Raw genomic sequence first — 21,538 nt, forward strand, 5'->3', positions numbered from 1 at the left:
ACATCGCACGCCATATAAACCGATCCATCCAAACATACCTGCCAGCACTTGGAAGGAAATAAGCCCCGATGATGGCTATGGACAAAGTCGTTGAAGATTCTCTTTATAGATTAATTACCTAATCAATAGTTTGAGGCTGTTGTGAATTTTAATCTAGTCCTTCACTGATGTCAACGGTGCAAGGCATGCTAGGACGAACTTAGTATTCATAGCATTCATAGTCATTACTGTCACTGCTAACAGTGATTGACCAGGAAAAATGAGCGCCCGGAGACTATTCAGTATTATTCGTTCTACCAATGAAAACACGAAAGTACATCGACTCTATGTATTAGAAAAAAAAAAGAAATCTCTAAGTGATCGGTCAGTGATGTTCCAGAGGCCTGAAAATTTGAAACCTCGGGCTATCTAGGCAGACTTGAAAATCCAGTCCATTTCCAATCTATGAATAGACGAGAAACGTGCTGTCCAAGCCTGCAACTGAACAGGGGACAGGATCGGCAAACCCGAGAATGCGAATACGGGTGGGTCTATCAATCTAGTACCACGGATATGTGTACTTTTGCCCCGGATGCGAGTACGACGCTTAGAGAAATGTCTAATTTAAAATATCGAGCAGTCGCGCTTATGTATAACTAGTTCAATTTCTTCTGTTCATTTACACGTCCTCGAACAGTTTTTCCAATCCCCCGATACGCCTCGAGGATTTCTCGAAGTATACCGAGCCAATTTGAAGTCGGTTAATCCAAACCCGACGTCTATATAACATGAGTACCAACAAGAACGATGGGGTGAGCTTTGAACTCTACCGCTATACACCCTCTCTCGTTGCTGCAATCATCTTCATTGTTCTGTTTGCCCTCGCGACTCTCTATCATCTTTACCAAGTCGTTCGCACACGATCCTGGTACTTTACCGTCTTCGTCGTCGGAGGAGCCTGTGAGTTAAACCGGCCTGAATACAACGGGTCTCCAACCATTTCACATGATCTCCACAAGAGCCCAGAGCATATCTGACAGGTGTTATAGTTCAAATCATAGGTTACATTTGCCGCGCGCTGGCCCACAACGACAAAGAAAACATCCCAATCTACTCAGTTGGCACAATCATGATTCTTCTTGCTCCTCCTCTGTATGCGGCATCTATATACATGACTCTGGGCCGACTCATCGTGCGTCTGGATGCTGAGAGGTTGAGTTTGGTGCCAGTAAAATGGCTTACTGCAATCTTCGTTACAGGAGATGTAATCGCGTTTCTGATGCAAGCAGCAGGTAACCAATCCCTTTCACTAAAATACTATCTTTAATGAATACTAATGATGGATCTAGGCGGCGGGATCATGGCAAGCGGAACTCTCAGCGCGATGACCACTGGCGAACACATCACAATTGGCGGTCTTGCCGTACAATTGGTGTTCTTCAGTATTTTTATCGTAGCTTCATCAATCTTCCACTACCGGATTCGCAATAACCCCACTGAGAAGTCTCTCAGCCGATCGCGCTCTACTACCTGGGAACTTGTCATGACCGGGCTGTACGTGGCCAGCATTCTCATTCTCATTCGATCAATTTTCCGATTGATTGAATACGCCCAAGGCAACGATGGATATCTCATTAGCCATGAGGTGTTTATGTATGTCTTTGATTCAATGCTCATGTTCTTCACCATGGTTGCGATGAGCATTTTTCACCCATCGAAGATCCTTTCTCGGCCATCGAAACCACGACGCTCAAAGAAATCTCATTCAGAGAACACGGAGTTTCTCTCCCAGACTGAAGTCTAGATTGTCCTTCGGTCCATGGAGTTAAATGGGGGCTTTTTGTTTGAGAATTACAGACACGTGGTCTAGGAATTCCTGCGTAGGCCAACAGGCAGTTATTATTACGTTTGACATATCTATTTATTACTCTGTGACTTCAATATAAAACGAAATAATCTAAATAACTGAAGCGTATCCTGGAAATGGGTCATTCGGGATCTTGCCTTAATAAACCACAGAGCTATCTCGCGAAGGGTCTAGACCAACGGCCTTGTTGAGGTTGTAGCGAACAAAGAATTCCACCGGAGCCATAAATTAGTTAAGGCACTTGATGCGACTTAAATTGATTACGATGGATTTGAATAGCATTAAAATCAATGAACCGAAGAAACGATAGACGCACGAGATGCACGAGACGCTATTCAGTATTTTGAATGAATCCTCAATCTGAAATAACAAAGGTCCTGTTATTTCCCTGTCGAGTTTTCTTAGAAGACTCGGAGACGATATCCGACTGGAGTCGATATTTTCGCCTGTACCAAGATTTCATCTCTAAAATCTTAATCTCCCTCGGTTGTTTTGTGAAGACAGTTGGTAAGGTAGTCATCTCAACCATTTTTCCCTTTAGCGGCGCACCAAAGACCAAAGCACCCTTGGAGTGACCTGAAAGGATATTGTCTTGATCTTTGTCAGAAGGCCGAGCTGTTCGAACTGCTTGCAAAAAGTCAGGGCATCTCCAACAGTCACCTTGACAATCCGGTCGGCACCTTTGAAATGGAGACCCAGAAAGTTGCCAGAAGTGAGCGCGCGATAGCTGACGGAAGTTTGATTTGACGTTAACGCCATGCGTCATAGACAGGTTCTCGATGCTCTGCATGGATGCAGCCATGAAGTTGTATCCGATTGGCAAACTGTTGCATGGCGAGGAGAAGTATGGCACTCTTCTACCAACAATTGCATCGCCAAGGTCAGAACAGAACAAGCAGCTAATTCCATCCAGCAGAGATGACCATGCCAGACCTTCTTTTTGATTCGTCTTTTTTTCAACTCAGACCTGGGAGACCCCATTAAGACATCCATCAACTCATATCCGTAGATTTCAGAACGGGCTGGCTTGTGCAATGATGCCTTCGATAGATTCGCCGAAAGACCCATGATAAGCTCACGAATAGTAAGCGAGTCATCCCCCGAGCGTTCCAGGACCAAGCTACCTTTATCACTGAGTGTCATGAAAGACGCAGAAGGACCCGATATGGTAGCCTTTGGTGCATGATTAACGCGATGCTCGTTCTCAATACCCTCCGAGTAAACTAGGAGCATATGGTGCAGTACACAGATTAAGGGAACTAGCCATGCCCTTTCTGTACCAACATCATAGAGTACGACATGTTCCATGACACCATTTCTTAAGCATCTGAGATAATTCTCGGAGGGGTTGAATTGGACAGTGTTAAGGACTCGGTCGAAGGAAAATCCAATTTGTCCACCCATCTGCAGCGGAGCAGCAGACTGTGCAAGAACTTGAAGATTGGCCCCTTTCCAGTGCCATGTGGTTGCTTTCACCTTCGCATTGGACCAAGTAACGCGGGGAGCGAGCCGATCCGTACCCAGGAGGATATTTGCCTCAGAACACCAGCCTATTAGTGCCCTCTTTGACTGCAAGTAGTCGAAGCTATTGACTTTCAGCCATTTCCGATTTGTTGCTTTGATGTCGGAGACTTTGAATTGTGAATCGTGACGGGAGGTTTCAAGATGCCATAATATCATTCCATCATTTGTTTCTTTGATAGGGACTAGGGCAGCTGAATAACCCATAAGTATGAGACCAGATTCAACGAAAACAGGATATTCGACTGCCGAAAGCTGGAGCATACGAAGAAAGTCAAGCTCCAATCCACGGCTTGTGGTTTGGCGTCCAAGCCCTGGGGCCTGGGAAATAACAGCTTCGCTGAAGAGACCGTGCCAGCAACAATTGTCTCTGGAGAACTTTGGAAGGGGCCGTATAGGTCTCAAGTCGTAATGAGTTTCTGGAAGGCCAAAGCTCATGGTTTCCATAGTCGAGCTTGAAAGGCCTATAAGTCCGGGAAATGGCCTTCTGACAGTAAGGCAAATCCATTTAAAAATCTCGAGCAGTTTTGGAGTGGAAGTGCTACTCTCTATAGAGATAGATCCCCGATACCCATGCGCAAGCACTTGAATCATCATGGTACTATCAACTAGTGGGGCCTTTGTATCAGAAAGCGAAATGAAGAAGAGTTGAAGCGTACTAACAGTAGAGATTGAGAGGGGTTTCCAGGGCTCTGACGATTCCCCGCAACAAGTCAAGACCAGTTGCATCAAATGAGCGAGACAGGTAATCTTGGAGAGTTGCAAACTCCACGGTGTCTTTTTTCCTTATCAAGACTCCCATGTTGAATAGCCATTCAGTATCATCGCGATCAGCTGCCAATGACGGAAGTTCGCAATAGAACTTTAGCCTCAAAGTTTCCGGAGAGCAAGTGTAATCAGATGCCATGCCTTTGAGATCATTGCAAAAAGCCGAGTTATTTGACGCTGCTCTTTGTATCAAGCTTGCTGCCAGAGGTGAGACTTTAGCCCCTGCTTCAAATAGAAGTTTGATGGCTGCAGCATTTCTGCTGTATACTGCCACCGACATTGCATCATTGAAGCTACCAAAGGAGAGTGGTAAATTAACATCTGCCCCTGCTTCAAGTAATATCTTGACCGACTCTGAAGTACGTGGACTCTCAGAAGCTGCGGCAAGAGCACTGCCGAATTTCCCGTGGACGACCTGTAGATTGATATCCGCCCTCTATCTAGAAGAACTTTTACGTTCTCTGGATATTGACTAAAGCTCGCAGCAACGAGAGCACTGCCATATAACCCGTGAGCGACCTGTAGATTGACATCCGCCCCTCTGTCGAGAAGGACTTTTACATTCTCTGGAAATTGACCAAAGCTCGCAGCAACGAGAGCGCTGCCAAATTGCCCGTGTGCAAACTGCATGTCGATCTCTGCTCCCTTATCGATCAAGATGTTGAGAGTAGCAGCATCACCACAATGCGATGCTTCCACAAGGGGACTGCGGAGTTGTCCAAAACCTTGAGAGAATGTCCATTCATTTGTATAATAGTTCCTTGGGACCGGCAGGTCTCTCAAAGCTGGTATCTCGGGGTGTTCTGAGAGACTCTCCTGAGAGGAGGAGCTGGCGAACTGTCTGTTTGGACCCCCATAAAGCCAGTCGCGGAAATCGCGGTAAGAATGGGTTGGCGATAGTGTGGCGCGAGAATCCAACGAGCGTACCTCTAAGCTGTCAAAACTTCGGTGGTCATCCGATGTCATAGATGGTACGCGCGTGATCCAATCAGTGATTGGAGGAGGCAAGTCTTCTTCTGCGTCTCTCTGTTTGCCTTTCGTTTTCGATCCCTGTTCATAATTGTCGTTTTCGTGGCCGGTAGAAATTTTGTTCTCCCCTGATCTTCTTTCTGTGGCTTCAATATATAATCAAGATTGCTCCTCTTTACAGTTTTAAAAGTACGTCCACCGGCTTCATAGTAGGCAGAGCTCTCTTCAGCTGGTTGTTTTCCCTTTGTTAGCGGACTTTTAGGTACTGGGGCACTGGTAAAGCTCTCGGCAGGCACTTCTGGGAGGTGACGTTTCTCCTGCTTCTCAGGTCTGAGTGCTTCGGGGCCTGGAGGCCATATTTTCGTTTTGAGCTTTTTTGTGATGTTTTCATGTGGAGTGGATGAGGCCGCCATGAGAATTTGAGCAGGTGTCTATAGAAAGAGAAAGGACATACTTTGACTTTGCATTAAAACTCGAGTAAAAAGGGGAAGAACGCTTGAGCCGCATCAAGGCGGGGCTGCGGCTGTGTTAACGCTTGATCGACGCTCAGGCGCGTTGAGCCAGAGAACTTTGAGTGAGGAACATGCCTGAACTACCGCGAAGAGCTTATGCTTCTGCTTGAGATTAACTTATCATAAGCGGTAGTATCCATTTTGGATCGTTTGTCCAACTACCCCTTGACTACCAGTCATATGGATCTCAAGAACATTTTTTGATGCAGCTGGTATGGATGTGGTCAATCTGGCGAATTCCCGAAGCAATCCAACCTCTTGGTTATAATGCGTGTGTTGCAACGGGAAAGAAATGAATCTTGTTATAAGTACAACCCCCCCCCGGTCTCTCCTGAGTGAATCAGTCCAAGGAACTCCTGAGATTTGCACACGGAAAGCCTATGAACACCGCATTGAGGCAATGTTGAAATGTCTCCATCATGAGTTAATAAACTTCGCAGGTGTGGGCAATCTCTTTATTGCGACTGATGGAGGATTCAGGGCCGCTTTACCTTTGTTGAAGGAGTCGTTCTGTCATTAAGAATCCCAGGGCGATTGGAACCGCTAACTATGAAAATTAGAGTGAAGTTAGGCTTATATACCCGTAGTATATAAGTGGATGTACAGACAAAGAGCAATATAAAATGATGTAACTTATGATCTAGATCTCCAGGCTCGGTTGCTATTGCCAAGACTTTACCAGTTAGGAAGTTGACCGCGAGCTAAACAAGGATAACGATGGAGTTTACCGGTGATTGGTCGGGGATAGACATCACCTAATACATCATCTGGCTTCACTTATTCATAAGCTAGAAACAAATAATATAAAACCTATTAAATCTTCGGGTTCAATTCTTTCAAACATAACTGCGCATTTGGCACAGCTTGGCAACCAACAGCCACCAGTTGTTAAGAAATGTCTTTATACTTGGTGACAGGAGCCGGACGAGGCCTCGGTCTCGAATTCGTTCGCTAACTCAGCTAACACCCCGTAGAGAAGGTCTCTACAGTCTTCGCCACAATCCGCGATTCACCTAGCGAGGCACTCTAGAAGCTGGCAGATAACTCAAACGGTCGCCTAGTTATCTTACACATGGCCGTGTTAGACAAGAGCAGCATTGGGACAGTAGTCAAGCAGGTCAAAAGCAGACTTCACACCCACGGCCTAGATGTCCTTATCAACAACGCCGGTATCATGCCCACCACCCCGGACGGTATTGCCGCTATAGATAATTCGATAGAGGCAATCCAAGTTAATGTCGAAACTGTGCAAAACGTCATATCTGCCCTCCTACCGCTACTAAAAGAAGGAAATCAGAAGAAGGTCTTAAGCTTATAAGCTCCCTAGTAATCCGATCGCGATACATTGTTACTAACTGGATTCTCTCGTACGGGCTCGAGTGTAGGCGCTATTTCAAATACGCGGAAGTTTGCCTAGGCACCGTATCCTATATACAAGATCTCTAAGGCTGCTTTGAACAGTCTGACCGCGCAGTATGCGATTAAGTATGAAAATGATAGATTTGCGTTCTTTTCTATTTGTCCTGGTGTAAGTATCTATATTTATTATTTACCCTGCTTCTTATTGAATTTTAGAAAGTGGGTGAAACCTGACATGGGAGGCGATTGGGCACAACCTGACGTTGAAACCAGTATCAAAGGAGCCCTTGATATTGTCGACAAGGATGGAGCTGAAATAAATGTGAAGTTTCTTAAAATTCACATCCCGGGGATGGAGAACGCCTAGGGCTTTCACCAGTACGATGGAGCTGAAATTCCGTGGTAGAGCTACCGGAATGATCTTGTGGAGATAGATATTTTGCATACTTTATTGTATCAGCCAACATTTGAATAGATTTATCTGAAGCCGTGACATCGCCGATGATTTTTGACCACAGCTGTTGACCGAGGGGATGAAGCTCGGCTTGTCCATAAGTTCGTGGTAGTCCTATTCAAGTGAAGGCTGCTTACCGGCGAGGGGTGTGGCGGCTTTGTTGGAACGAGGATCTCAACTTTCGGAGGATCTGCCATGCGCTTGTGTGTCTTGTGTCCTACTATGCAGCCACTTCCCTGGTAAATACTCTTAGGCGGGTTTCGCGCTTCTCGGCTGTGTTGTCGTAGAATTTGTCAGCGGTTTCATCGAAATTGGACCCTCATACCTTCGCGTACCAAAGGTTTTGCGAGTCTACTTCAACGAGTCCTTGTGCTTTGCAAGTCTTTCCGGGGTAAGTGGCTTGAGGCGCATAGTCTAGGTCAACTTGTCGGCGCCGTGGGCAATTTCTGGTGAAAGTTGGAAGACCCATTGTGCCTGTGCGAACGACTGCGACTGTCTTGTCGTTCGTATAGATACAATCTGCAGGCCAAAAGCTTGAGTGGAGAATCTGGTCTTAATATAACTTACATCCTCTAGGCCTGGTCAGTTTCGAGCCCGGTGCAACTGCAGAACAAGCACGACATAAACTTGCTACCGCTGTCTGACTCGGGTGATTATGCCGCTTTGATAACTTTCTCACCGTGAACTACACTTTTGCTGATGCCGAGAAGCAGGGTCAGAAATCTTTTGTCGGATATTCTTCGGTCAATGACCAGGTCTCATAGCCTTCGGGGATCCTGAGGGCGCATGTTGGATACGGCGAATCGATTCATGTCCCTGGATCAAAGTCTCAATACTAGAGGGGCCCCATTACCATGACCGGCTCCAAAGACGTTGGCTTTCAAGCCTTGTTTTCGAAGAGGTAGAACAGATAGACGCCGGTGAACTACTACCAAAGGTGAAAACTTTTAGCTCAAGATTGACTGTCCTATCTAAACCAATCGCCATTCTTGCATGAAAATGTCCCGTGGAGGATATTTTGGCTGAGCACAACTTGGGTTTCGCTGCTTCCATTTCGACTCTAGTGCTCACTCCTTGGCACGCCAGGTTGAGTAAAATTCGACCACGACTGGGAGAACTGAAACCTGACCCCTCGACCTTGCATTTATTACCTTGCTGAGTTCTTTCCTCATTTTATTTAATCTAAAGAGCTTCTCAATTCACCCAGGGACTGTATGATGCGAATGTAAAACGATATGAAGGAGGAAACATGTTGACATAGCATGCTTGCCTCAGTGATCAGCCCCCATTGTTTGCTTGAGCTAGTACACAGAACTATTTAGTCTGCTGTTCCTGCGCTCACCACATGCCGGCAAAGTAAATATCTTTGCCTGAGAGAAAATATTCCGTTGGGGCGATTATATGGCGGGGCAAAATATCTTAGCTAGACCGAATAGGGATAATGGGGTCAAGCATTGTGCCTAGGTATAGTGTATGAACTGTCAATTTACCGGTGCCGAGACGTCGGTGCTCATCGGGGCCTGTATTCGTCCAACCAGAGAAGAAAGATATCGGAAGTTCATTCCAGCGATATTAAATCAAGGCACAGTCAGATTTAAGGCCGTGGCGTGACAGGCCAAGAGACTAGAATGGCGTAAGCTGGATGAATGTTGTTCGGCAAACTACATACAAAATTGTTTGCTCTCCCGAGAGTAAGCTATAAAATGGAGGATATTCCCTGTCCAGAGAAGCTTACAGATGTCTTTCAGTTGAGAATCTTCAGTTGTTCTGCCAGCCAGCTCACATCGCCAAGATGCTGATTCCTCTTTATCGCTCGTGCATACTAGTGCTACTGCTCCAGATCTTGGATCTAGCTGTGGCACGTCCCCCAAGGAATACCACGAAAGCGTGCACAAATGCTACTTTCGAGTCTCTCACTCTGCCCAACATCGATGTTCTTTCAATCGATTCTGTGGTTGCTCAAACTACTTGGCCATCGCCAAGCGACTTAGTCAACGCGTTCCCCAGCACTAAAAGCGGCACTGTGGGAGTTTGCCGACTCACTATCACATACACCCATGTCGGCCAAAACGATACAATCAATACGTGGGTCTGGCTTCCCATCACCTCGTGGAATGGCCGATTCGTCGGTATGGGTGGCAGTGGGTGGGTGACAGGTACAGCAAGTTCGCTCGCTCAACCTGTGTTTGAGGGCTATTCTGCGGCCTCCACCGATGGCGGCCACTCAGCCTCAGCCAGCATTCAATCATGGGCGCTCAAGGGTGACGACTTGAATTGGCCACTTATTGAAGATTTCAGTTCTATCACTCTGGACGAGGCCTCCTCGTTCGGCAAAGCTGCCACGCGGTTATTCTATGGATCCCTGCCTAAATATTCGTATTTCAACGGTTGTTCTACAGGGGGTCGTCAAGGCCATATGCTGGCACAACATTTCCCAGCGCAGTATGATGGGATTTTAGCGGGATCTCCGGCTATCAACTGGGATGAATTCATTCCTGCCCAGTATTGGCCTCCATTGTTGATGCAGGAGCTCGGTAAGTCTGAAAAAGAATCGTCAAAAATGCCGAAAGTCGCTAATTCCTTTTTTACTAGACTATTATCCATCATCCTGTGAATTAGATGCTATAACAAATTTTGCTATCAAAGCTTGCGATGAACTTGATGGTGTCAAAGATGGCATTGTTTCTATGCCAGGTCTCTGCCATTTCGACGCTTTCACACTCGTCGGGAAGAAAGTGCGTTGCACAAACCTGAACGATACGATCACGTTGTCTCAAAAAAGTGCGAAGTTTGCAGCTTCTGTATGGGCTGGTCCCAAGGATTCAGACGGATCCTCACTATGGTACGGCCTAACCCACGATGCTCCTCTCACAGGGCTTGGTGGGACGAACTGTTCTTCGCCGGACGTCTGTGAGCCTACTCCGTTCTTCCTCTCGACCGACTGGATTGCAACATTTCTATCGAAAAATCCGTTGCTGGATCTATCGACAATTGGTCTCCAAGAGTTCCGACAACTCTTTCATAATTCCGTGACGGAGTTCCAGTCCGTTATTGGAACTCGTGACCCCAATCTCGCTGAATTTAAGAAGTTGGGAAACAGAATGATTACCTGGCACGGAATGAAGGATCCATATGCCTTCTACAATGGCACAGTGGACTACTATGACCGCGTCCGAGCCTTCGATCCCAAAGTTGGAGACTACTACCGCTTCTTTTCCGCCCCTGGTGTAGAACATTGCAGCGGAGGGCCAGGATGGTTCCCCGGAGATGGTTTCAAGGCCTTGGTTGATTGGGTGGAACGTGGAAAAGCCCCCGATACTCTGTTCGCACTTGCAACACCCACAGCCACTGGGAGCGCGGATTTACCCACCAGGACAGCACGATTGTGCCCCTATCCAAAAATGTTGACTTATACCAAAGGAAATCCCGACAAGGCGTCATCTTTCACTTGCAAATAAAGAGATATATTCACCTGGTGATATCAATTCTCAGCGAGAGCGAAAGCCGTGCAAGATGATAAAAGAATCGCAGATAGCTCAGCTTTACTGGATAAAGAGACGAAAGCTTCGAGGACTATGCTATAGAAGGAATTTGAAAGATGTTATGGACTACTGATAAATAATCATGGTGATGTTCTGAATACCTCTGTTCCTAATTCCAAAATATATCAAGGAATCAAGGAATCGGACACGCAACATGTGACAAAGAATATTGATCTAGGACGCTTCTAGAGGTGAAGGTTACGGCAGTCAAATAAGGCCATCAGCTCAAAACTAATTTCCCCATACAAACCTCTCACCGCCTCCCTTACCCCCTCTATGCCTTGGATAATTACATATTCCTTAGTGACATAGCAAATGATTTAACACTATTAGACAGACCGCTTTTTAGACCGTTTTTTAGACCGTTTTTTAGACTGCCTATCGTAAACCGAAGAGTAAGTTTATATTTGACCTTGACATTTCCCATGGGACTTTTTAGAAACCTAGTCCCGTTTCCCATAGGACTACCTAATTAGGCTAGAGAATTACCTAATTAAGTAAATGATCGGGGCCTTTGCATTAAGCTCTAAAATTTAGTCCCATGAAAATGACCCCCACGCGACCCCCACGGGACTTAAAACTCCTCTGTCAAGGTCTAGTTTATATTATCTTACTTTCTAACAGTTTTTGCTTTAGAGAGTGGTTTTTATAGAAGATAAGATTTAACCTTATCTATAATAATTAAGTGTTTTATTAGGAAACTAGTCTTGGAGTATTAAAAAAATTGAATTTTTAACCGGTAGAATTTAAAGGGGTATTAAAACTATTACTATATCACTATAATTACCCCTTCTCTACTCACTTTATTTACTATACCTTAGCTATAAATATGCGGCAGAATTAGTTTTGGGCTGATGGCCTCGTCAGACTGTCGTAGAAGGTAAGTATTCGAGCCAAAGTCTCAGACGCTTTTTTTCCTAAGGATCATAAGTCATAACCGGGCAGCTAAATAATCTACTCCATTTTTAATAAAAGCCCAATAACCACCGCTATTGTAGTTTATGTGTTTGATATCGCCTCACCATTCGAACTCCTGAGAAGTGCTTTTAGTCAAAGTCAATTTCAGCCTGGGGTCATCTTGTAAGCTTACCTCAGTGTAGAGCGTTAGTGAAGGTCCATCATTATACACGTCACTGAAAACAGCCTTGCGTATCGTACTCATCAATTCACTAGGACCGCAAGCACCGACAATGATGCGGTCGTTTATGCTGTTGCTTGAAGCGACAGCAGCAGCGATAAGCTTGCCAATATCAGGGCGTCCAGGTCGGATCTCATTTATAGATAAAGGTGAGCCCGTGGCCATTTCTAACGCACCCTTCTCGAGATCATTTATTTGAGAGCCCAGTGGAGCAGGCTCTATTGAAATCACGTCGTCTTTCAGAGAAGCCTTTTCTGAATGCGACTCTGGAGTGGTGGACAAGGATGTGCCAGAGAGGTCAGTGGCGCGAGTGACGTGAATGAGTACATTCACATTCGGATGGCTCTCAAGCTGTTTGAGCTCTTGGGTGAACCATTGAAGGGACTCTATCAGATAGGATTAGTTACTGCGAATAAAAGAATATCCTCTGTGCATCCAAGTGTCAAACGTACCACTTCCTCTCACTATCCAGATGAAATCAATGGTCTTGACCGATTTTCCTGATGCTTCGATCAGGTCCAGTGCAATTGCAAGAGTAAAACTGGCACCGCTGCCGCCGGCGACAAGTACAGCTTGGTCAAACACCTTGAAATTAGGGATCTGGCCATATGGTCCGTCAACAGAACAACGCAAGCATCTCCCTGGCGCCTCTTGCACAGCCTTGTACAAGTCATTTGTAAAACCATCATACACTCGAATGACGAACTCAGTCGGGCTCGAAGACAATAGAGTGAACGGATGGCTTTCAACCCAGCGGATGGCAGGTACCCACAAGAAGGCATGAGATCCAGGACTGGAATGCATGCGGCGGTTGAGTTTCACCCGAAGGGCGTTGTCGGGCAGCGCCGTGACAGTGGCAAAGTTTCCGAAGAAATTCCAAGCTAGCTTTGCACTTCGAATAAAGCGATCCAGAGTCCAAAGGCAGGCAGTAAAAATCACGATAACCAGGGTTGACGACGAGAACTTCGGACGGTGCATCCCTACTGTAATCATGATTAAGATGAACATGACAATGTGTAGCAGGTAGAAGACTAGATCTCGTTAGCATCGACGAGGGAAGACTTGACAGGGAAACTCACGCTCGTAGAAGGCTCGCATGAAGTAGGCAATGGTGGAAAGACCGATGATCATCATGGCCATGCCAGCAATCGGACCGCAGAAGTTTTCGGTCTCCTTCATTGATTCGAGGTTCCCTGTTTCCGACCAGGCACTTAGGTACACTATACCATGCAAGCAGCTTGTGAAAATGCAGGTGTAGCCGGCGACTTTGTGAAGCGGGCGAAGCTTCTCGTATGATCTGGCCGTCAATGGTGCGAGCGGTGTGTTTTTCAAGGCTAAGAAGACCAAAAGCACCAAGTTTGCGACGGAAATCCTGTCGATTGGTCCTTGTTAGTCTCTGTGCTATAAAGTTGGAAGGTATTAAGGAGCTGCACGAACCAGCCGAATCGTTTGGCAACCTGGGAGTCCGTCAGTAAAAGTCTATACCATGACTAAAAAATGACGAGGTCAACTCACATTAATGAGCTCTGTAAAGTCAACATTGGTTAAAACTAGGATCAGATTGATAGCCCAGTAGATGGTATATAGAATAGACCGATCTGCCCTCAGTCCTAGCGGTGAACTGGAAAGAAAGCGTCGAGTTTCTCTGTAACATTCAAACCGTCAGTATCGTACTAAGCCCTGTTTTGAATGAACGTACCTATACTTGCGAGTCAAAGTAGGATGCCTCTTTTTGGGGCCATAACGAAAATAAATCACACTTGACCAGTGGAATACAGCAAAAAGAACCATAATCGCACCGATAGCGATTGCGAAATACTTGTTGCTCCATTCATTATGGGACAGACGCAGTATTTTTGCAGCAGCCTTGGAGTCACTCATCGAAAATTTGGAAACAAGTTTAAAATCTAAGTATGACAGAAAATTCCGGGATAAACACAACCCAATGGGGGAAGGCCCTCATTAATTAAGATTCTTCGATCCGAAACGCATCAGATAACAAGCTATGCCAAGAGCGCAAACAGTGGATTTGGCTATTTCTTGGTACTCGTGCCATAAATGAAATGGAGCCTTACTCCGCGCAACTTACCCACGAGATTCCTTTTCAGTCCCGAATAGGAAAGGAAGCCGGAATGCAAGATATTATTCTGCCATTCTGATAGGGTGGGAATAGAACTTACGCCTAGGCCATTAGGCAAACATGGCGAAGATCCATTTTCTTTGGCACTGCCCGCGAACCTTTTCAAACTTGCAGGGCCGCCGAAGAGAGGGGGAGATTCGAAACCCAAAATACCAAAACAAATTAGGTCTATCGTGTTAGGACTATAAATTTCTACACAATTCAATTGTCGTGTGATATAGGGAACTATTGGAGGTGATGACACACCGAAGTCAAAATTGATCTAATCAATCAGATAAAGTTTGAAAAATTCTTCCGGGTGACGGTATTGGCTTTATCTCGTTTACCGGAAAATTACTACGGTATTAATTACTAATGGGACCGGAGGCCAGCGCCAGTCAGCAGCATATACACAAATTAACTAGAAAGTCGGATAAAAAGGTAAATCAGCCGTGTATTTCCCAAGGTCCATGCCGACTTACATGTAGGAGTTATGGCCTGCAGCAGCACTAGTATTCAGGGCAGTGTTCACTGCAACCTGTCTAAACATAGTAAGGACTGAGTCGAATAGCGTACGCGAGGTCATATTTCCCAGCCGAAGCAGAGCATTTCAGAATAAAATAGGCTTCACGCATTTACTGCATGTGGTTAATAAGGGATCATTTGGCAAAAGCCAGAGATCCAGTTGTCGCCAATCCTCTTTATCAGATGCAACCAGAAATTAAATGTGGGAGACCGCAAAGTTCCCATTGGTTTAGCTCGAGTGACATGGAAAAAAGCTTTTCACTCCGATGCAAAAACGACCCGAAAAGGGTTACCACGAATACGATTTGTTCTCTGTCAACTTGGGTAATCCTCTCTCGGCCGTGTCTTACCCGGGGGGCAGTGCTAGATGGGCCCTGGACCCTTGATCATCCTAGTTCAACGCGTCGGGTTCCCTTGGGACGAAAATGCTCGGCGTTCGCACAAACTTCGGGTTTCGCGGTGAATTAAGAAAGCTAATAATGCCAAGTGAAGAGCCAAATTTGATCAGATAAATACCGGTGGGTCCCGAGGTCTTCAGAGCTTGCAGTCGGTAATTTCCGGAAATGACAGGCCAATCACCGGAAAGGCAGAAGGCTTATCAATCGGATGCTACATTGAATTTCCTATGACTTCTCCTTTGAGGCTGCGTATATAGATCTTGTTTAATATTTTCACTCACTTCCCAGCTCCTTACCCGCGGTCTTTCTGCACGTGGTACCTAGTGTTTCGAAAATAACGCCTAAGGTGACGCTTCAGGGACTAAATGAGCCAGGTTAGGTACGAAGTCGGTCTGTAGAACGATAGTTAGATGAAATATTACAGGGAGTCCAGCACTCAGTAACGGATTCTACTGACCTTTTGGCCTGACAATCAGAGTGGTCAAAGGCATCACTAACAAGAAAATTTGGAATCCCGACGTTCAAGTTTTAGTGTTCAAGATACCAGAAACTTCGAATTTTCTGGGATCTTTCTCTATTAATATATATCCCCGTGAGGACAAGCTCAGCCATGTGGCAAATTTCAATATCTATCCAGTTAGTGAATTACCAATCTTGGAATATTTCCTACTCATATCTCTTAGAATTGTTGCTCTATATTTGGCAAGGATCATCCCCCAACTGCCACGGCCTAGGTACGTCATTACCCCACAAGTCTGCTCTCCAAGAGCACTGAGGAGTGATCACAATGTTCCATGAGCTAGGGCATGGTAATTTGGAACCACAGGTGAAGTTCTTCTCTTCTATACTAAACGTCAATAATATCATATTTGGCAAACATGATCTCCTCGGAAGATCCAAATACGCCATGTTTCATGGACATCGAGTAGTCAGAGACTTTGTTGAAGCGCCTAGCTAATTGCTCGAATCTACTGTGGGGTCCATGAGTGTCTTCAAAAGCTCAATTGTTACTATTCTTACCTCTGATAAAAGGTTATCTCATGGGAAGTATACTGTGCAGCCTCCTAGAGATTCTCGGTGAAATTCTTGGCAGCTCTGTAGCAGCCCGGCAGGTCAATCAAGGAATTTTTACTCTGAGACAAGTTACGTTCAGCAAATTTGACAGGCAAACCCATTGCCCCGAGACTCAGCAGCATATTGAATCATGCCATATTGGTGAGGTTTACAACAGATTGCGGGGAAAGACCCGGCTATATGGACCTGAAGGTAGGGTTGGTTGAGGAAATGGTCATGTCACGACGTCGCGTTACATGTGGGAGCAAGAATGGAAGTATTATTCCTGTCTCTAGTGTGATATCTCCAATTCGTCAGTAAAAAGCTGCACGCTGTTTATTAACTTGTCTTCTAGCAACTCGCAATTTGGCTGCTGATATGTGGCATTCCAACTTCTGCTTGAAACTTTTGAGCAGTGAGGTTGGCCCAAGATTCCGAAATATGATCCTGGCACATGGAGGAAGTCAAAACGAGATGGAAAATTTGAAGGAATTCTTAGGAAGGGCCCCAACGATGGATGCGTATCTGTGCGATCCCGGTGCTCAAGAAAGCATGAAGTGATAATATTTAACATCCAAATCGGAAGTCAATTTGTGAACTCATTTCCACATACACGGCCAAGTTGCCTGCCCAAAAGCTAGACACCATCCAACCCATCGAACAGCTTTACTCCTCAGGCATCACTGGGGTTGAGCAACCGGGTCTTTTTATCATACGCATTGATAGCTTGAACATCATCATCAGACGAACGAATGTCTTGCGCCTGGAAAGTTCTCCAAAACTCTCTCTTCATGTTCGCTTTTTGGGATGACCGTTACACCGCGGTGTATATATCATGCAAGTGCGAGCTGGGCCACCAAAATCCCTTATCTCCGCAATAGGATTAAGAATGGGTCTTGTAAAAGAGGCGTGCCCGGGGAATGGTACATAGGGTTCATATACCTAAGAGGTGGATAAGCGATGACTCCGAGTCCGTTTGCGAGTTTCCGGTCCACGAATTCAGTCTGTTAAAGAAAGGATCATTTTTGAGTCCAGGTCAGATCCGTGCATCCCGTAAGATTTGTTCTGTCTGGGCTTTGTTGAAATTTGAGATACCAATTTGCCGCACAAGTCCCTATTGCACAAGCTCTTCCATCGCCCTTTTGATTGATCGCTAGGCAAAGGAAGGGGAGTCAAATTTTCTCGACTTAATCTAGCATCATTCATTTGTTCAACCGTTATACAAAACTATTCAAACTCAGCCGTGGGAATTTGGCCCCATGCTCTGTACTACTCCCATAAGACTTTGACTGCGTTCAACCATCTTTGCAATCTAGGTATATCAGCCTCTTCACTTGTCCCGCCATTTCCCACGGCTAACTCCCGCACGGCGTCTAGTCCTGACTGCAGATCTACATCTTCGGGCTTGTAAGCCCAAGGATGCTTGTAAGCGTAAAGACGATGGCCGAAATAAATGCCAAGGAACACCGGCAACCCAAGGTACGCCGTCAGGAAGGAAGAGACAGACCAGTGACCGGGGAAAAATACAGAGAATCCGTTGCATAGGCAGAGAATTCCGAACATGAACATACATAACCATGCCATCCACGGTTGAGTGATCGAAGTATAAGGTAGGCTGGAAGTGGGGATGCCTTGGCCTTGCAGGCGGCACGAAAACGTATGAAGATGATGCTGCAGCACACCCACGAAGTAAATCCAGCAGTATTGGTGAGATTTATCAACCAGTTGAAGACTTCACTGGTGTTATTGCTGAGGTTTAGATAAGCAAGTAAAGCGAAGATTGAGCAGGCAGAAACCGCAACATACGGAACACCCCATCGGTTACAACGAGTGAAGATCCCCGGGGCATTCTTGCTGATTGCGAGTGAGTAGAGTACTCGACTGGACATATATAAATAAGAGTTTCCGGATGACCAGGCAGACGTGATGATCACAGCATTGACAACGCTGTCCAGACCGTGTATTCCCGCATTCTTGATGGCGATTACCCAAGGCGAAGCCGCGGAGCCCGTACCGTTTGTCAGCCCTGAAGCGTTGCTGCTACATATTACACCAACTGCCAATGAGCCTCCGCCTCCAATGTAGAAGATAATAAGGCGATAGAAGTAACGCTTTGCGGCCCTGGGGAGATTTCCCTGCGGATCTTGCATCTCGCCTGCTGTGATGACCAAGAGCTCTGGCGCGAAGTTGAATGCAAAGACAGAGAACGTAGTCACGTATAAATACGCACAAAAGAACCCGCCAGAACCCCCCACCAGATACTCTTTTGCCGCCCCTGGGTCTTTCCAATAATGGAAGCCCAGGCGTTGGCGATCTGGTCCCCCGCCCCAGAAGAGGATGAAAGAAAGCAGTAGCAATCCAATGATCATAAAGACCTTTAGGGACGCGAACCAGAATTCAGTTTCAGCATAGTAACGGACCGGGCAGAAATTCAACCCCACAATCACAATGAGCATAATCGTGATCCATACCCCAATGGGAACAGAGTTGGGCCAGTAATCAATGACAAGGGAGGCGGCAGTGATCTCGTAGGCGATAAGGATCCCGAAAGAATACCAGTACAGCCACCCCATAGCAAATCCGAGACTCTGTGAGACAAAGCGGCTTCCATAGTATGCCATTGAGCATCCGGTAACAGGCAGATAACTGCTCATCTCTGCTGTGGCTGTAATCATTCCGTAAACGAGGATCGAGATAGTAGTGTAACCCGCGAGCAGCATTGAAGGCCCCGCTAACTGTAGGGCTTGACCAGAGCCAACAAACAGACCAGTGCCAATGGTACCACCTGGTAGACGGGTCAGAAAAGAAGAAAAAAAAGGCAAGTTTGACTTTAACTATAGTAAAAACGAACCGATGGCGAGCATCTGTGCATGTCTGGACTTGATGCCACGATGTGTACTCCCCTCCGTCACGGCAAGTACTTGCCCCTTGAGGGTATCATCCCCCGGTAAAGCCTCAATATCTCTTGTCGATTCTTTTTCTGAATGAATAGTCATCTTGTATGTATTGTGTTTGTATTTGTTCTAATTCAATACATCCTGTCGGTGGACTAATGTTGGTATGAACATCAGCAAAGACGGGAATATGAGGCGGTAATAAGAAACACACAATTGTAAAGATGGAAATGTATAAGGAAAAGAGAGACTTCTTGTACTCAAGAATTGAAGCTTATCTCAACAATCAAACTCTCCAAGGTTTGCGGAAAGACCCCTTCCCCGCCAATTGCCAGTCTTGACCAACCAACTATCCCTTTCTAAGCAATGGCCTTATCTGAAAGCGCGCTCTCGGAGCGCGCTGTATATTTTCCCTTGATCGACCGGTTTAGTGTCATCACGCACCTAGTGCTTGCTATCGCGAGCCAATCATTTGCGCTTCTCCTCTCTTCTGAACTCTAGAAGCCTCATTCCCCGCGTCTAAACTCTGCCAGTACAGGTCTTGACAGCCCTCCCGAGCTACAGAGTCAGTATGGGCCATGGTAAACTCGACTCTGCCCAGCCTTGCTGCTCCGGATATCAATGCCTCTTTAGGTTTCACATTCCCATATCGCCTATAGCCACCCCTCATCTTTCGCCAGTCTTTCCCTTTGGTTTATCCAGATTCGGTCCCATCTCAAATTATACATTGCTCTCTTTCATAGAAAGCATCTCCGGATATGGCAGCTGGCAGGATTGTAATTCTGGGGTATGTCTCTATATTGTAATTGACCTATCATGGGTACGGGTATACTGACAATCTTTAGTGCGGGAGTCTCTGGACTTACCACGGCGTTGCTTCTGTCCCAGGATCCCTCAAAGGAGATCACGGTAGTGGCTAAACATATGCCTGGAGACTATGATATTGAATATTGCTCCCCATGGGCTGGTGCGAGCTTTTTTCCGTGAGTCCTCTCCAGTATAATACAATTTGCGTGAATAGAAATTCCTGGAATACCGAGGCACTAATTGTATTGAATTGAATCAGAGTTGGAAAGCCAAACACGGCTCACGCTGAATGGGAACGAGCCAGCTGGTCAGTCCTAAAACAACTGGCAGAGGAACATCCCGAGGCGGGCATTTGTTTCCAACGTATGTGCAGAGTCGAAGTTGATCGGATGATAACTAGCAATGATACGGCACTGACTCATTATAAATACGAACAGCGACACTTGTCTTTAGCCGCGAAAAAGACGCCAACTCTGCCACAGGGCGGTGGTTTGCAGAGCTTGTCCAGAAGGATCCGTGGTACAAAGAGCTCGTGGACAATGTAAGAAAACCTGGACATTCTCTTCATACCAGTAACTTACATGAGATAAACGGGATACAACAGTTTGAAGATATCCCAACAGAGAAGCTGGGCCCTGGAATTAAGAATGGCTCGCGCTTTACATCAGTGTGCATCAACACTGCAGTTTACCTACCCTGGCTGCTCGGTCAATGTTGCAAGAATGGAGTCGTTTTCAAAAGGGACACATTCAAACATGTGGCTGAAGCAGGGTATGCACATCACTCGGGCGAGAAAGCCGACGCAGTTGTCAACTGCACTGGATTGTCTTCAAAGACCCTGGGCGGAGTTCAAGATGACACACTCTACCCAATTCGTGGACAGGTGGTCGTTGTCCGTAACGATCCCTTGGCGATGTACTCGGTCTCCGGATGCGATGACGGTGAAGATGAGGTTGCTTATATGATGGCTCGAGCTGCAGGTAAAGCATTATAATTACCGGTTTTTATTTCAAGAAGAATCTCTGATGACTGACCCGCCATTACCATAGGAGGTGGCACGATTTTGGGAGGCTCATACCAGAAGAACAACTGGGATCCACTGCCGGACTCTAATCTTGCTGTCCGGATCATGACAAGGGCCATTGAATTATGCCCTACGCTTGTGAAAAAAGGACAAGGTGTTGAAGGGCTGGATATTATCCGACATGGGGTTGGACTACGTCCTTTCAGAGATGATGGGCCACGCGTCGAAAAGGAGCGAGTGAATGGTCTCTCCGTGGTGCATAACTACGGCCACGCGGGTTTTGGGTACCAAGCATCGTATGGTTGCGCAGCCAAAACAGTGACACTGGTCAATGATGTCTTACAGGAAAAGGCGAAGGGAAAGTTGTGATACTCCCTTGAGTGGTTTCACCGTCTTCTTGTTAGGTTGCCTATTTTCAAGTGAGTGTCTTATTTTCGCAAGAGAGGACCTAGAACTACATGGAGTGGGAATAAGCTTGAGTTTCTCAGAGTGAAAATGCTTCATCAGGATGCATAATTGTATAATTAATTGGTGAAGGACACTGCCTCTTTCACCCGATGAGAGGCGAGAAACAGGAATTGGGAAGGCGTACTGAAAATGACCATCAAC

General features: G+C 46.1%; 8 protein-coding genes across 8 annotated transcripts; 4 read left to right on the forward strand and 4 right to left on the reverse strand.

The window, feature by feature from the left end:
- Positions 1-767: 767 nt before the first annotated feature.
- Positions 768-1,783, forward strand: N7446_006122 (RTA1 domain-containing protein; the record flags this gene model as incomplete). Its single annotated transcript, XM_058514870.1, has 3 exons — positions 768-939; positions 1,029-1,271; positions 1,329-1,783. 3 exons carry the CDS (start codon positions 768-770, stop codon positions 1,781-1,783), a joined length of 870 nt encoding a protein of 289 aa, XP_058372048.1.
- A 962-nt stretch (positions 1,784-2,745) lies between these two features.
- Positions 2,746-3,814, reverse strand: N7446_006123 (uncharacterized protein; the record flags this gene model as incomplete). The annotated part of the gene is made up of 2 exons (XM_058514871.1): positions 2,746-2,779; positions 2,814-3,814. The coding sequence occupies 2 exons, from the start codon at positions 3,812-3,814 to the stop codon at positions 2,746-2,748; spliced, it is 1,035 nt and encodes a 344-aa protein (XP_058372049.1).
- A 211-nt stretch (positions 3,815-4,025) lies between these two features.
- On the reverse strand, positions 4,026-5,517 carry N7446_006124 (ankyrin repeat domain-containing protein; the record flags this gene model as incomplete). The annotated part of the gene is made up of 3 exons (XM_058514872.1): positions 4,026-4,571; positions 4,592-5,244; positions 5,298-5,517. The coding sequence occupies 3 exons, from the start codon at positions 5,515-5,517 to the stop codon at positions 4,026-4,028; spliced, it is 1,419 nt and encodes a 472-aa protein (XP_058372050.1).
- Positions 5,518-6,688: 1,171 nt separating this feature from the next.
- N7446_006125 (uncharacterized protein) lies at positions 6,689-6,934 on the forward strand (the record flags this gene model as incomplete). Its single annotated transcript, XM_058514873.1, has 1 exon — positions 6,689-6,934. The coding sequence occupies one exon, from the start codon at positions 6,689-6,691 to the stop codon at positions 6,932-6,934; it is 246 nt and encodes an 81-aa protein (XP_058372051.1).
- Positions 6,935-9,221: 2,287 nt separating this feature from the next.
- Positions 9,222-10,887, forward strand: N7446_006126 (uncharacterized protein; the record flags this gene model as incomplete). Its single annotated transcript, XM_058514874.1, has 2 exons — positions 9,222-9,963; positions 10,022-10,887. 2 exons carry the CDS (start codon positions 9,222-9,224, stop codon positions 10,885-10,887), a joined length of 1,608 nt encoding a protein of 535 aa, XP_058372052.1.
- Positions 10,888-11,989: 1,102 nt separating this feature from the next.
- On the reverse strand, positions 11,990-13,990 carry N7446_006127 (ferric reductase family protein; the record flags this gene model as incomplete). The annotated part of the gene is made up of 7 exons (XM_058514875.1): positions 11,990-12,004; positions 12,062-12,495; positions 12,562-13,140; positions 13,189-13,481; positions 13,547-13,566; positions 13,625-13,754; positions 13,809-13,990. 7 exons carry the CDS (start codon positions 13,988-13,990, stop codon positions 11,990-11,992), a joined length of 1,653 nt encoding a protein of 550 aa, XP_058372053.1.
- Positions 13,991-17,691: 3,701 nt separating this feature from the next.
- Positions 17,692-19,200, reverse strand: N7446_006128 (uncharacterized protein; the record flags this gene model as incomplete). Its single annotated transcript, XM_058514876.1, has 2 exons — positions 17,692-18,989; positions 19,056-19,200. 2 exons carry the CDS (start codon positions 19,198-19,200, stop codon positions 17,692-17,694), a joined length of 1,443 nt encoding a protein of 480 aa, XP_058372054.1.
- Positions 19,201-19,856: 656 nt separating this feature from the next.
- On the forward strand, positions 19,857-21,298 carry N7446_006129 (FAD-dependent oxidoreductase; the record flags this gene model as incomplete). Its single annotated transcript, XM_058514877.1, has 6 exons — positions 19,857-19,885; positions 19,944-20,081; positions 20,165-20,268; positions 20,343-20,446; positions 20,510-20,885; positions 20,955-21,298. 6 exons carry the CDS (start codon positions 19,857-19,859, stop codon positions 21,296-21,298), a joined length of 1,095 nt encoding a protein of 364 aa, XP_058372055.1.
- Between the last annotated feature and the right edge of the window lie 240 nt (positions 21,299-21,538).

The sequence above is a fragment of the Penicillium canescens genome (assembly GCF_028828765.1).
Source record: "Penicillium canescens strain IBT 15451 chromosome Unknown utg000004l_segment0_segment0, whole genome shotgun sequence".
NCBI classification, from domain to species: domain Eukaryota; kingdom Fungi; phylum Ascomycota; class Eurotiomycetes; order Eurotiales; family Aspergillaceae; genus Penicillium; species Penicillium canescens.